Source organism: Scardinius erythrophthalmus, assembly GCF_964197995.2.
Source record: "Scardinius erythrophthalmus genome assembly, chromosome: 2".
Classification (NCBI taxonomy): domain Eukaryota; kingdom Metazoa; phylum Chordata; class Actinopteri; order Cypriniformes; family Leuciscidae; genus Scardinius; species Scardinius erythrophthalmus.
Window position 1 is genome coordinate 54,294,492 of NC_138222.1, and position 15,442 is coordinate 54,309,933.

General features: G+C 35.6%; 2 protein-coding genes across 8 annotated transcripts in view; both read left to right on the plus strand.

Annotated features, from left to right (window-relative positions):
• The first annotated feature begins 233 nt into the window (after nt 1-233).
• On the plus strand, nt 234-3,861 carry kcnk7 (potassium channel, subfamily K, member 7). 3 transcript variants are annotated; one of them, XM_081393578.1, is made up of 5 exons: nt 234-735; nt 1,950-2,345; nt 2,483-2,590; nt 3,564-3,600; nt 3,732-3,861. In XM_081393578.1, the coding sequence occupies exons 1-4, from the start codon at nt 339-341 to the stop codon at nt 3,596-3,598; spliced, it is 936 nt and encodes a 311-aa protein (XP_081249704.1). In that variant the 5' UTR covers nt 234-338; the 3' UTR covers nt 3,599-3,600; nt 3,732-3,861. The 3 variants fall into 3 exon arrangements, with proteins under 3 accessions (XP_081249704.1, XP_081249705.1, XP_081249703.1); XM_081393579.1 differs by lacking the exons at nt 3,564-3,600; nt 3,732-3,861 and having other exon boundaries at nt 234-326; nt 577-735; nt 2,483-2,839; XM_081393577.1 differs by lacking the exons at nt 3,564-3,600; nt 3,732-3,861 and having other exon boundaries at nt 2,483-3,266.
• Nucleotides 3,862-8,719: 4,858 nt separating this feature from the next.
• The window catches only part of ehbp1l1a (EH domain binding protein 1-like 1a), a 38,392-nt gene continuing 31,669 nt past the window's right edge, over nt 8,720-15,442 (plus strand). For 3 of the 5 annotated variants that reach the window (XM_081359423.1, XM_081359424.1, XM_081359425.1), the window contains exons 1-2: nt 8,721-9,002; nt 15,022-15,079. In XM_081359423.1, coding sequence (XP_081215549.1) covers nt 8,899-9,002; nt 15,022-15,079 — 162 coding nt within the window. In that variant the 5' untranslated portion in view covers nt 8,721-8,898. Of the gene's footprint in view, nt 9,003-15,021; nt 15,080-15,442 lie in introns of all 5 variants that reach the window. The other 2 variants (XM_081359427.1, XM_081359426.1) reach the window with 2 other exon arrangements.

The following is a 15,442-nucleotide window of genomic DNA, read 5'->3' on the forward strand; positions in this document are numbered from 1 at the left end:
AAAACATTATAGAACAAAAATATATTTGATTGGTTATCCTCGGAAAAAGTAAAGTACAATTTTAAGGCTTCGCCCGTTTTCGGGCGGGAGGAAGCTAAGTGTGACTATTTTACGAAGAAGCCCAGAGGGTTAAGATATAAAGTTATGTTCAGATGACAACTGGACTAAAGTGCAATCTCAGTTTTCAACCTGTTGGGGCAACCAATAAAGTTTGGTTTAGATCCTGTTGTACTAGACAGGAGAAGGCTGATGGTGTCACAGATGTCCGCCAAACCTGTTGCATTAAACTTTCAGTGTGGTGTTGAACTTTCCATGTCAGAGCCCAGGTTTGGTTACACATGCAGCACCCCATATTCTACCATCCTGAGAGAGAATACACAAACAAAACTAGTTTAGTAATGTCTATTTTTGCGGATAAAGCCCGGACTTTTCTGCGTGCTCACGCGTTCATCTTCATGATGATGGCGTATGGCCTGTTTATCATCCTCGGTGCTGTTGTTTTGATGATATTGGAGCAACCTGAGGAGAATTTACTCGTTCAAGAGGTCCGTGAACTAAAAGCTCTTTTTTTGACAGAGAACCCGTGTGTTGAGGAAAGCCGTTTGGACGGTTTGTTAATGAACGTGCTTTCTGCGAGTAAACGTGGCGTGGCCGCACTGAAATCCGACAGCGTTGAATGCAACTTCGACTTTACGTCGTCGCTGTTTTTCGTCATTACCTTCCTCACGACCACAGGTGAGCAGTCAGATAGCAGTTAAGATGTTGGCTGGATGTTTGAAATTGAAAACTACCGCTATGAATTTATTTAACACTATTCACAAACATTAATAATAACCGCTCTAGTTACGCATCTAATATGTGGACCAATGTCATGTATTATTAACAGAATTGGCAATATGTACAGTGGTGATTACAACCAAGATGCGACAGTGTAGTTATTTATTTCAACGTTATTTATTTGTCTTTTTTTCTTTCTTTCTAATTTCGAACAATTTATCATTTTATTTGAGTATAGCCTACCGTCAACCAATGCACGATGTAGCCTAGTTTTGATCAAAATAAATCATTTTAAATATAAAGCTTAGTCAAGCAGTAGGCCTACAAAACGTGGCAACACTTTATCTTAAGTGGACTTAGTTACACGTTAGGCTACTACACGAAGCTAGTCATAGCAGTAAATTATGCATAATTACAAGTAACTGACCCTCAATCAAACCCTAACCATAAAGTACTTATTTAAGTACAATGCAATGTCACCTTAAAATAACCAAAAAACATTGTTTATCCTTTAGAATTTATTTATCCTTTAGAACTTATTTTAGTATACAGTTAACCAATGCACATATAGTTTAGTTCAAAATAATTAGAAATATTAAGTCTACACACTCAGTAGCCTACAAAACGTTTGTTTGTTTATTCTTTGGAATTCATTTATTCTTAAGAACTTGTAGGATTGAGCATATATTGTTTCTTTAATTAGTCAAGAAACCAAATACATGATTGATTTATAGTTTATAGTTAAAACTAGCCTATTTCTTGAGTTTAGTCTCTACACACTCAATACAAAATATTTAGGCCTATTTGTATTTTAAAACGTGTTAAATCAGTCTTTTTTTTTATTCAAGGATACAGTCAATTTAGCAAATGCATGATTTATTTATAGTTTATTTTTTGCATAATTTATTTTTATCTTAATATTTCAGTCCACACTCAATACAAGCTTTATCTATTTTTTTAGTTTTTAATGTATGTATTTTTATATTAAATCTTAACTAAAGAATGACTGATAATCGATTTGATTTGTTTGACATTGATTTGGTCTACCAGTATACTATACAGTGTAATTTTGGCCCTCACATTTAATAATTGTCAAAAAGGAAAGATATCTTCAAAGTCCCTGATATCTTCACACTACTTTATACAGTTTGCACTGTATAATTTCTTTGCAGGTTATGGCACCACTGTGCCCCTTTCGGATGAGGGCCGTGTGTTCTGTGTTGTTTACTGTCTTGTGGGCATCCCATTCACCATGCTGCTGCTGTCCTGCCTCACTCGTGCCCTTCTGCCCCGGGTAACACACACTCCTATTCAGAACCTTCAAATCTTCTGGGGACTGTCTCGCAACCATGCTGCGTTGCTGCACTGCAGTGTCCTCGCCTTTTGCACAGCGACATTGTTCTTTCTTCTACCTGCTGGTGCCCTGTGTCTGCTGGAGAACCACTGGAGTTACCTGGAGTCGCTGTATTTTTGTTTTATCTCACTCAGCACGACTGGACTGGGTGACTACCTGCCTGGGAGGACGCAAAGCCAAGCAGCACGTCAGGTGCTGGAGTTAGCAACCTCCTGTAAGTCCCAACACTTCCTTTTAGGATTTTTTTTTTTTTTTTTTAAACCATGTTGGATTAAGCATATTTTTTTCTTTAATTTAAGTCAACAAACCAATGCATGATCTAATTTATTCATTTATTGAATCATCATTTAGGTTACCTGATGCTTGGGCTGATTGTCCTGCTTGTCGTTCTGGAAAGCTTCTGGGAACTCCAGCAGGTTCAAGCCGTTCTGCATTTCTTCTCTGGACCAACGTGGCTGGGTGAGCTGAAGGGGGTGGGTTTGGATGAGCTTGTGCTCAGTGGGGACATGGCAGGTCCAGAAGAGGAACCTCATTACACTCTTCCGATATCCACAATCTCCCCTACTTTCTCAGACTCACCTGCCACTCCAACAATAGAGCTGCCACCAAACTTTGACATGCCACCCATGGCGACCTCCAAAGAAAATGTTTCCCCTTCACTAAGACCAAAGTCCTCCCCAGGTTGCATAAACGACTAAGACTAGTCTTACAACTTGGTCATCACATTTTTTTCTTTAAGACTGTTCATAACTGTTTCAAACATACACTGGTCTAATTTAATACTAGAAAGTAAAACTGATTGCCCCTTGACTCAACGCTAGTAGGTTATACTAGTACTTAAGACACAATCTTAACATAAGGGCTTTGTTTATTCAACCGGATCTGTGTCCATCCACTTCCACTATCACTACATAATTGATATAATGAAACTGGACATTGTAAAAAGTATAAATGATATCCAGCAATGGTGTGCCTCCATAATATGCAATACTAGCTTTAATAACTAGAAGCTGGCAAACACTAGGTGGCCCTATTTGTTCATTTTCTTCAATACTCTTTGGATTGTTCTGAGTGGTACATGCATTTATATTTATAATTTGTTTAATAAACAAGTTACATTTACAATGCAGATTATAAAAAATATATATTAAAAGATTATGAATTTATTATTCATTATAAATATTTGAAAACCAATATTGTCAAACATTCTACTAGTCAAAGTTTGGGCACACTTACTCATTCTTTATTATATGCGTTTAATTTTCAATATTTTTGAAAAAGATTAAAGTGTAATTACTGTTGAAAAGTTTGGGGTTGGTAAGAATTTTAAATGCCAACTTATTTTATTTTTCTCATATTATGGGAGTCAATGGTGCCCCATTACTGTTTGGTTACAAACATTCTTCAAAATATCTTTCTTTGCGTTCAACAGAACAAAGACATTTTTACAAGTTTGGAACAACCTGAGGGTGAGTAAATGATGACAGAATTTTCATTTTTGGGTGAACTATCCCTTTGGTATTTATTTGATCACATTCTGCCTCTTAAAATAAATCTATTCAAATTGCGATGTTCGTGTTTAACATGTTGTTCTTCATAGATACAACAGGGAGCAGGTGTGTGTGTGTGTGTGTCTTTGTGTGGGATGGTGACTCAGAATCTGTGCCCAGCACTGCCTCTCCTCTGCCAGTCTGACATAAACACACTCTGCAAATGAGGTCATACACTCCTATTATGGTCTTCAGTCATTTACTGTCTAATTCTGCAGTAGCCTACTTGTGCTGAACATGCTTCGTATGCACTGTGTGTGTGTGTGTGTGTGTGTGTGTGTGTACTTGTACAACTATCTTTGAGGACCAGTTTGAGTTTTAGACCATTGAAGTGAGGACAAAGAGAGTAAAGTGAGGACATTTTGACCGGTCCTCACTTTCTGAGACCCCTTTAAAGGCCTGTTTGAGGGTCAAGACTTGGTTTTAGGGATAAGGTTATAATTAGGTTAAGGGTAGCTTTAGAGTAAGGGTTCAGGTTAGGCACTTAGTTGTGATGGGTAAGGTTAGGGTAAGCGGCTAGAGATTGCATTGTGTCAATGAATGTCCTCATAAAGATATATGTACAAGTGTGTGTGTGTGTGTGTGTGTGTGTGTGTGTGTTGCATATAGGCCAGGACTGAAGTAAATCTGGTGCAGCTTTAAAAACATCAACCCATTTTTAGTCACTTTTGTTTTCACACGGTTGTTTAATAAGCTGTCATTTTAAGACCCAAGGAAGGTTAAAAATACCAAATGCATAGGATAAAAATAGAAAATTAGTAAAATTGCATCCCCTCAAATGATCCTAATGGCAGAACTGCTGACATCTGTTAACAAACACAGTACACGAGTCCTTGACCGTAAGAGGCGTGACGTGAACTTCCCAGAGGAGGTGCAGAAATGATAGGGGTTTCCCCACTTGTTTACTGTGAGGACCATGAAGCGTAAACATTTTCCTAAACCTGCCGGCCTCAAACGTTTTATACCCTCAGCAGTTCTTTGAACGAGGTACAGCGCTCATTAAATCAAACTTTTAACATTCAAATGGCGTTCACAGATTTTTCACCGATGTAGCTTGCCTGTATATTCATATGACCTTCTTACCATAGTGTCTAATGGTTTCACACCGTCAACTGCTCTTTCATTCAGATTGACAGTCAGCAGGTGTTACATGCACGTCTAAATTTACCATGGTGGTTTAAATGTTGTCTCTGATCTTGAACAGATGGAGTAACATTACCACAATGTAGTTTTCCACTCCTGGAGAGAGAGATGTATTTCAAAAGATCATGAAATGTTACTTTCCTGTGAAATTAAGGTCATGTTGTCAAACTGTGCTATCTTGTTACATTGGACATCAGGACTGTGGGTTTGTGGCAAGTCTCAAATGTCCTCCGTAAAAATAAAAAAAAATTCAGCAGAGCAGTATCTAATAGGACAGATCAAGAGTTTTTGATCAGTTTCGTAACTGTTCAAATCAGTTCCTTTGGCTGATCTGATTTATCTTGTAAGAATTGCTAAGAAAAAAAGAATAGATTGAAGATCTAATTGGATGAATTTTTAAGATTTCAATTTTTAAAGAAAGAAATGTTTAGTGAATCAGAAATATTTCTAGGTCACTAGTGAAGTACATTTGTGTCATGCTGAGGATTCCTCTGTTCAGAAGGTCAGATGTTCTTGAAGCACAAGATGCTCTTTGGATCATTCTCAAATCATGCTGGAGAACACGATTATCGGGTCTTGACAGACATTTGAAGTTCATGTCATCTCGGGCGCTGCTCTTATTGAATCTCATTTAATGAAATGGTCAGAGTCTGCTGAGAAATTAAGAAATTGATGCTGCACTCAAATCGTTATGCTGATAATATCGTTAGTACACAGTTCAAAAGTTTGGGGGTCAGTAAGATGTTTCTCTTTTTAAGTGAAATGTCTTATGAGCAATTTTATTGCTGTTACAGTAAAGCTGAATTTTCAGTATCATTACTCCAGTCTTAAGTGTCACATGATCCTTCGGAAATCATTCTAATATGCTGATTTGCTGCTCAAGAAACGTTTCTGATTATAAATGTTGAAAAAAAATTGTTTGCGGAAACTATTTTTCAGGATTCTTTAATGAATAGAAATTTATTTGAAATGGACATTTTTGGTAACAATGCAAATGTCTTAACCATCACTTTTGATCAATTTGAACGGTAGTGTACATTATTATAAATCGTGATCTTCACGGCTGAAATGGTTAAAGGATGGAAATGTGCTGTATTTGAAGAAATGTATACCAATGGCACTCTGGTTTGTTTAGGTTTGTCTTTTTTTAGAACATTTCCTGCAGTTGGTACTTGGGCATGGAGAGGTCAATGCTACAGGAAAACAGGAAATACTGAGACAACGACACGCTCAATTAACAGGAAGTGTACAGCTGTGAGCAGGAACCTTATTCGTGATCCGTGTGAGTTTTCATCTCTCTCTTCTCTCTTGGTCATCTCTCTTGGTTTTGGACTTGGCACACTTGCCAAAGCTAACCCTAACTCTGATCAGCAGGGTAAGTTTGAACCTGCCCACTCACACTGATCTAGAATCAGCCCAGATCATGATGTCTGCTAAACTGATCTCAGGCTACCTGCTGCACAATATACCTGCTGTTTTTGCCACACCTAAACATTGTTCAAACAGTATGACTGTGCTGTATTGAACAAGACCTAACAGTCAACTGTATCAGATATAGAAGTAATGCAAAGTAACATTTCACTCTTGTTAACGTTAGTAAGCGTTTTTTTGCTATTGTTTGAGGCACAGTAAAAACTGCTCAAAAATGGTGACCTTTAACCTTCAACAGAGTGTTTTGAAAAGCCCTGCCAACCTCCATTCTCTTCAACAAGACAAACTGCTTCCCACGTCAAGGTAAGAAAGCACAATGAAATATTACTTCACCTTATCCAGCAGGGGAGATCTGTACCATCTATCACGCGATCACATGTTTTGCTCCTCTTAATATTTTTATATTTCATTAACATGCATGGCAGTGCATTGGAACCCCGTGGCAATAAACAGCCTAATTTTCTTTTCAGACTGTGAAACAATATATATATATATATATATATATATATGTTTCACCTAAATTATTATGTTGATAGTATCATTTGTACACTACAGTTTAAAATTTTGCGAAACTGAAAAATAATTATTAAGCACAAAATATATGCTGTTTCTTGAATTGTTTCATGAGGCCAAAAGTTGTTGTTCGGTGTTGATATTCGGAGACGATATTTGTTTTTAATGACCTTATAAGTTTATATATATTAGTATATATATTGTTTTAAAAGTGTGTGTGTGTGTGTGTGTGTGTGTGTGTGTGTGTAAACAGTACCAGTCAAAAGTTTGGAAACGTTACTATTTTTAATGTTTTTGAAAGAAGTCTCTTATGCTCATCAAGCCTGCAGTAAAAAAACAAAAAAAAAACAGGAATATTATGAAATATTATTACAATTTAAAATAATGGTTCTCTTTTTTAATATATTTTAAAATGTAATTTATTTTTGTGATGCAAAGCTGAATTTTCATCAGCAAGTACTCCAGTCTTTGGTGTCTTATGATCCTTCAGAAATCATTCTAAAATGCTGATTTATGATCAATGTTGGAAACAGTTGTGCTGCTTAATATTCTTTTTATAACCTGAGATACTTTTTTCAGGATTATTTGATGAATAAAAAGTTAAAAAGAACTGTATTTAGAATAGAAATCTTTTGTAACAATATACACTACCGTTCAAAAGTTTGGGAACAATAACTGTTTTTTTTTTTTTTTTTAAATTAGTACCTTAATTCAACAAGGATGCGTTAAATTGATAAAAGGTGATGGTAACGATTTATATTGTTAGAAATGTTTTTATTTTGAATAAATGCTGTTTTTATGAATAAATGCTGTTAACGTTTTACTCATCAATGAATCCTGAAAAAAGTATTCCAAAAAAATATATAAAACAGCACAACTGTTTCCATCATTGATAATAACTGAGTATCAAATCATCATATTAGAATGATTTCTGAAGGATCATAAGACACCAAAGACTGGAGTACTTCCTGATGAAAATTCAGCTTTGCATCACAAAAATAAATTACATTTTAAAATATATTAAAAAAGAGAACCATTATTTTAAATTGTAATAATATTTCATAATATTACTGTTTTTTTGTTTTGTTTTGTTTTTAACTGCAGGCTTGATGAGCATAAGAGACTTCTTTCAAAAACATTAAAAATAGTAACGTTTCCAAACTTTTGACTGGTACTGTATATATATATATATATATATATATATATATATATATATATATATATATATATATATATATATATATATATATATATATATATATATATATATATATATATATATATATATATATATATATATAATATATATATATATAATACATATACATACATACATACATACATAACACTACACTGCACTACACTTGGTAAAGGTATTTATCTAACAAAATTATGTAAAAATGCATAGAAAAAAAACCTCATAAGAAAAAGCACATCGACTAGGCTACAGCATATTCGGTAATATTTGTTTTTGCATGTTCATAATATCTTTGTATGTGCGATATAATATATGTATATAAATATATTTGAGTAAAAGGGGAAGATGTCAATTTTCCAGGGCTGGGTATCTTTTGGCCACTTAGGCCAAATTAATGTTTACCCAAAATCTGAATTTGAGTTGAGCCAGAATTCCCGGAAGGAGTTTGAAAGCAACTTGCAAAACCGCATAAAGCAAACAATAATTTCTGTAATTGAACTTTTGAATCAAAACCTCAGCCCTATTATATTAATATGCCTATCAAAAGGGCTACAATAATAGTGCAATAAGGCTATTTTTCAAAACATGACACTTGGATAATTGAATAATAAGCCAGTTGGATAAATGACTGTAATAGCCTCATGGTGACCCAGCGTTTCCGTTCTCCCAGCCTCTCTTCCATGGGAGTGCAGGATATGTCAGTTCATCGCAAGTGTTTGGTTATGTTTCCTCTGATCTGTCTGCGCTTATCTTCACTTTGACATTTGGAGCATGTGTGTGTGTGTGTGTGTAGTCTATGAGGCGGCGGTGGCGCGCGGAGCTGCCATCCCTGAAACATCGGGGCTAGGCGAAGTGACACAGCAATTCCCACGATGTCTTTTTAATTCACCAGTCTCTTCTGTGAGGAATCGTCTAATTCAAGTGCTGTGATCATGACTTCGGTTTGGAAGAGACTTCAGCGCGCTGGGAAAAGAGCGTCGAAGTTTCAGTTTGCCGCGTCCTTTCAAGAACTCACCGTAGAGTGCACTAAGAAGTGGTAAGAAATGCGATTTTTATTTTCATTGTCATGTATTGTTGTTATAAATGCATAATAAATACAGTATCACGTGTTTAACGTTTCTTTTAAAGTCTGACGTAGCTGCAGTGACTCCAGTTAAGCGATATAGTCTACGCGACGCTATAAAATTAGAACGCAACGCTCCCATTATAAACAACGAAGCTCGAGCGTTTGCAGTGTAGGCATGGTGTACTTTACCGAGTGGTATGGTTAGTTAAAGTTCAAGAATGAACCGTATCAGAGGGCTTATTTACTCTGCCAAGCACTTTTTTTGTGGTAGTAGTAGTGAGCTTTGTTATGAGTAGTATACCTTCGCTTACTTCCGTTTTACTTTCATTTCTCCGGTTCCACTTGATGCGCAGCGCATCTTCAAGGACAGCCATTCGCAGCTTCATTAGACACTTTTGATGCATGTTTTTGCTGATAGGAGTGTCCTGCAGATGTTGATAAATGAAGCTCGGAGCACTTACCACAGCCATGTGCCTGTTTCACTATATAAAAAAATTATCTTTCTCAAATTTGCTAGCTTTTGTTTAAATCGAAGCTCTTCTCACTCAGCTGCATAAGGCATTTGCTCAACTGTTGATTTAAACAGTTTTAAAGGTTTTTCCTTAACTATCCTGTCCAGTTTGTTCATTAAGAGCAGTTTATTTTTGACTAAAACTATTTTCAAGCATAGAAATATATCATTTTAGATCATAAGATTTTTGAGATTTAGATAAACTCAAAGATGAAGATAGTCATGTGACGTTTGATTGGCAGTGTGACAAGTCCAAAATGCCCTTGCATGTGACACTTAGGTCTATGTCTCAATATGTTGTGATAGTGTCCTTTTATTTGTTAAATGCATTGAGATTATTTCAGATTCAGGTTATTGAACTAAAACTGAACCCCACCTCCCTGTACAAGCCACATCATTTAATGTGCATTAGCATCATGACAGTGGATTATTCGGTAATCGATATGCCATTAAAATAATGATTGTTGAAGGATAATCATATTTATAAACAGTATTGATGTGATCCTCCAACACAGACAGGAAACTGTCGTTTTTATTTAGTTAGAGGCAGTAAGGAAAGAAATCATTATATTATTATTATTATTATTATATATATATATTACATTATTCATTATTTGTCATATAATGTTCTTGTTCTCTGCAACAGATCATTTCCCCAAAGCAACTGGTTTCCAGCTCTTACTTTATACTCAAACATGTGCAAGTCCATACTCTACATTTCATCATACAGTTTGTGTTATGAAAAATGTGGCTAGCTTAGAAGAATTTGTAGTATGTGGAATGACTGGATTTGAATGATTAGAAAGTATGTCAATGTTTTTTTTTATTTAATTTGTTTGTTTGTTTTTTGATGGAAAAATATGCATCAAGCCATAGAAAGGGATATTGTAGCATATGGTGTAGACATGCCTTTATTGTTGGCAGAAGCAAGTCCACTTTGAGACTCTACACTGCATGTTGTCTTTTTTTGACAGTTGAGACATATTTTATACATTATCGCCCCCCCCCCCCCCAAAAAAGGTAATACTGTGAAATAATATTGCAATTTAAAATGCCTGTTTTATATTTGAATATATTTTAAATGTAATTTATTCCTGTGATGCAAAGCTGAATTTTCAGCATCAGTCTTCAGTGTCATTCAAATATGCTGATTTGCTTCTCAAGAAACATTTCTTATTATTATCAATGTTGAAAATAGGTGTGGTGCTTAATATTTTTGTGGAAACCATGATCCTTCTTTCAGGATCATTTCATGAATAGAAAATTAAGAACTGCAATTATGTTTCTGTCACTCCATTCCATGCTGAATAAAAGTAGTTTCTTTAAATAAATAAAAATATACTAACATTAATAATAGTGTATTTTATGGAACATTGAGTAATATTAGCAGTATATTTCAGTATAGGGGGGGACCTGGGATGAAAGTAACACCTTTTGTTTGAGCATTGGTAACTTGGTGGTTGTTTGTGCTATATCTCTCAAAATGTGGTAAATGGTAGCCACATTTGTCAGATACAAATATACTGGGGTGAGTTGGAACACAGGCTGGGGAAGTTGTAACAATGAGAGCTAATTTGCTGAAATAAGATCCACACAATCTAAAATGATGCACGAATGTTATTGAAGAATCAGTTTTGAATCAAGTACAATGGTTTTGTTACTTTAAATTGCTCATTGTATTTCTTGAAGGACTTTAAATTTAGCACAAAACAATTGCCATGTGTGTTTGTGTGTGTGCTGTATTTCTGTCACATAAGTTCGCTCATAGCTATGTTGCCATCCACCTATTTTATGTGAATTTTGTGAAATCGCATAAAAAAACGCTGGATGGAAATACCGAGATGTGCACAAAAAAACAATGTATGTGCTCAATTGAGGCGAATAATCCTAGTATCTGATAAGAAGACGTGCATAAACTATGATGGAAACATACTACATAAATTCCTCAATGCACAACAAAAAACTCAAGTGATTTTGTCTGAACAGGGGATGTGATTGATAATTGGAATCATCATAAGCGGTTGGTTGTAACATTTTAATGAACTGTTACAACTATCCCCACCACCAACAGCCATAACTTATTGTAACTTGCCTGTATTAGCATGGGTTTGAAGTTAGCATGAATCAAATTAAACTAGAGAAAAGCTACTTTAGATGCAAGTCAAATAACTGTATCTACAATGCAATGATTGCTAAGCAAAAAATAATCTTCATTAAATTTGAAAAATCTGTTTTTTGTTCATAAAATGTACAATGTTGCTCACAGTAACGTGCTACTTCTCATGCGAGCTCAAAAAAGTTATGTGAGCGTCTAATATTGATGGCATCACCACAGTTCTTTTCTGACTTGTCAAACTGAGTGTTACACTGACCCTGTGTTACTTACAACATTTCCCGGTCTCCCCCATTCATCAATGTAGGAGATTGGATAGATTTGACTAGCTGCTGTGCTGATGTCATCTGACTTCTGTGGCCATTGACACTGTGTCTTGTGTAGTCACATGACTTAGTGACTCCACGACTGACCTCAGAACAGCTGTTCGATTCTATCAGTTAAATGACTCGGCTATGAATGTTAAATGTGGTCAGTGTTACAAGACTGTCTACAACTGAAACAGTCTCTGTAAGTTGATCTTAGTGAACATTCAAAAAAGAATATTTGTTATGCACTTAAGTTTAAACATTGCACCATTGAATACCTGAAGTGTAAAAAGTGGGCATTAAACTTGATTCCCTTCTTATGCAGTTTTATAAAGGTAGCACACAGTGCTTCAGCAGCTTTATATCAATCCGTGTGCCATTTCCCTGTCTATTTCTGTTAACCCCATGACTGTCACCACGTCGCTTGGCCTCTTGCATCCATTCACACAGCTGTTGCTGACACTGACCTGCAATACGAGACCCAGAGGCCCATGATTATCTCCCTCCACCTTTCCTTTCCTTTATTATGACTTCAAAAACAACGTTAACATGCGTAGACATAGTCTACTGTCCATCGTTTGGTTTTCATCAGTTTGAGGAAATTATTTTATAAAAGCGTCTGATCAGCACTTTTCCAGGTGTGCTATTGAGTGATACATGTAACAGGTTGGTTGCATGGGATGCCTGGAAACGGTTCTTTTAGGCAAATCCCATAGCTGATATCCCAAGATTATAGGATCGGCCTGACTGATATGAGATTTGCATAACTGCATAGTCATTTGCATGTAAACAGTGTATGGTTGGTCATAGTTTGTACTTTTGTGTTATTGCATTAATAATGCAAACATTGTTTCACTTTTGGCATATGTTAAAAACTAGTACTCAAGCATTGCTTTTGAGAAATAGATTAAAGGTAATTTGGCAAAAAAAAAAAAAAAAAGTGAAGAAAAAGTGGTAAAAAATGAGACACTGGAACCAAAAACACTTCCATGAGGAAATGGCAAAGATGTTAAACAGCAAATCTAAAAATGTTAGTGTAAAGAGAGACCACACCCTCCATTCAGAGAGAAAGAAAGAAAGAGAGAGAGAGAGAGAGAGAGAGAGAGAGAGGGTAAAGTAGATCAAGTCTCAGGTTATACTTCCCACAATCACGCTTAAAGGAAACCCACCTCACACCTCAGTCACTGTAGCTTACAATTAACTTGCACTTCTCTTTTGAAAAGTTAATATTTTAATTGTTAATATAAGTCAATATATTTATTGTAATTATTTATTTTTGCCTGATGTCCATTTATAATGTTAGTTGTAAGTTTTTTTTTTTTTTTTTTCAAAATTTATGCAAATCAGGAATCAGAAAAAAATATCGACTATGATTTTAATCATACAGAATAGGTATTGTTGGCGTTTAAATGTGGGTGGCCAAGTATTCATCTGTCTGATGTCAAAGTTGTGGAAGAATAGAATGAAGCATTGTTTCAATAAATGGCCTAGTTGAACTAGGGAGAAAGTTTTGAGATGAAAATTACAGTGTTTTCTTAGTACAATGAACTCTTTTATCCTCAAGATATGACCCTTCTAATTTATTTGTTTAGTTATATGCTGTGTTGCTTCGGAATTTTGGATTGGACATATTCTGAAGGGGTAGTTCACCCAAAAAGGAAAAAAATTGTCATACACCCTCATGTCATTCCAAACCCTTTTGTTCATATTCGACACACAAATAAAGATCTTTTAAATTAAATCTGAATGATTTCTGTCCCTCCATTGACAGCTACGCAACTATCACTTTGACACTTCAAAAAATTCATAAAGAGATCGTAAATCTAATACATTTGAGTTGAGCTTTTTAGTCCAAATTTTCTGAAGAGACTCCATTGCTTTATATGATGAACAGATTGAATTCAGGCTTAAATTCGCATACAAACATTGGCCGTGTTCGAAATCGCCCCCATACCCTCATTAACTATTCCCTACATTACTCCACTAATATTGTCCACATGAAGGAGAGTATATTATGGCTATTATCTAGCCGTTGAGCTTACATCGGTTGTACCCTCGTTATAGCGGTGCATTGTGGGATTGAATGAGTGCACTCAATTATGTCCACTATGGTTTCGGACACCAATACAAATGACTGTCCCCTCAAATAGTGCCCTATTAAAGGCTGTTATTCCTGACATATACAGACAATGGACATCAGATGAAAATGAACCTCATTGGTTCTTGCTGAAGCTCAAATGTGCTGCGTAACACGAGAATGAACCTCATTGGTTCTTGCTGAAGCTCAAACGTGCTGCGTAACACGAGAATGAACCTCATTGGTTCTTGCTGAGGCTCAAACGTGCTGCGTAACACGAGAATGAAACTCATTGGTTATAAACTACTAAATTTGTATGGATTAGTTTTATGATCTCTTTATGAACTTTTTGAAGCGTCGTAGTGGTAGTGGAGAGACTGAAATCTCTCAGATTTCATTATAAGATCTTCATTTGTGTTCCGAAGATGAACAAAAGTCTTACGGGTTTGTAACGAGATGAGGGTGAGCAATTAATGAAAGGAATTTCATTTATGGGTGAACTAACCCTTTAAAATGAGTCATGTGGTGGATGTTGGCCTGTCTTGTTGGCCTGTCGTCCCATGATTGGTCTTTCAGTTACTTTATAAAATAGTCATCTGTGATTACTCACTCACATTGCACACAATGTTAGCCTGTTAGAACAGGAATAAGTGTGTTTTACTTGCTCTTGAAGAAGCTGCAGCATTCCATGCAATGAAGCTGGATAATGCTTTCCTGTATGTGGGTCAGATGAGTAACCTAATAACCAAACTGAGTGCACATGATGGTAGTCCCCTTCTACATGCTTAACCTCCATAAAGCAATAGCCTAAAGTGTATGACTGAAAATCCTAATTATATTTTCACAGTTTTATGCGTCAAGTGCAATATAGCTTCAAGCAATGTTACATGCTCACTAATCAAGCTAAATGATAGTATGTATCATGTACTTTCAGTTGTGTTGCTGCACTGTACTTGTGTTATATCGTTTGTTATTCACAGGCAGCCAGATAAACTGCGAGTGGTTTGGACCAGACGAAACAGACGCATCTGCACCAAGGTAAGAGGATGTGGGTTTTTACTGTAACTCTTTCCACGTTTATAACTTTCAAGTAGGCCTACTATATAAAGCTGTGACTGTGGTTATTTGACGATTATTCATCTACATGACACATTTATCCAGAGTGATACAAATAAGACTGAAAAAAGTGTAATATATTTATCAGAGGTAGTTCTAACAAACCAATTTAAATAGCTAATGCTTTAGTAGTTGTTTGAATAGTAAAGATAGAGCACTACTATAAGTGCAGAACAGCACGTAATAGTTATTCAATCATGTTTGAGGTTATGTTTAAATCGAATTTTGCTTTTAAAGTCAGGATGTGTTTTTTAAATTGAATCTTTATGAAATTTAAAGAAGAGG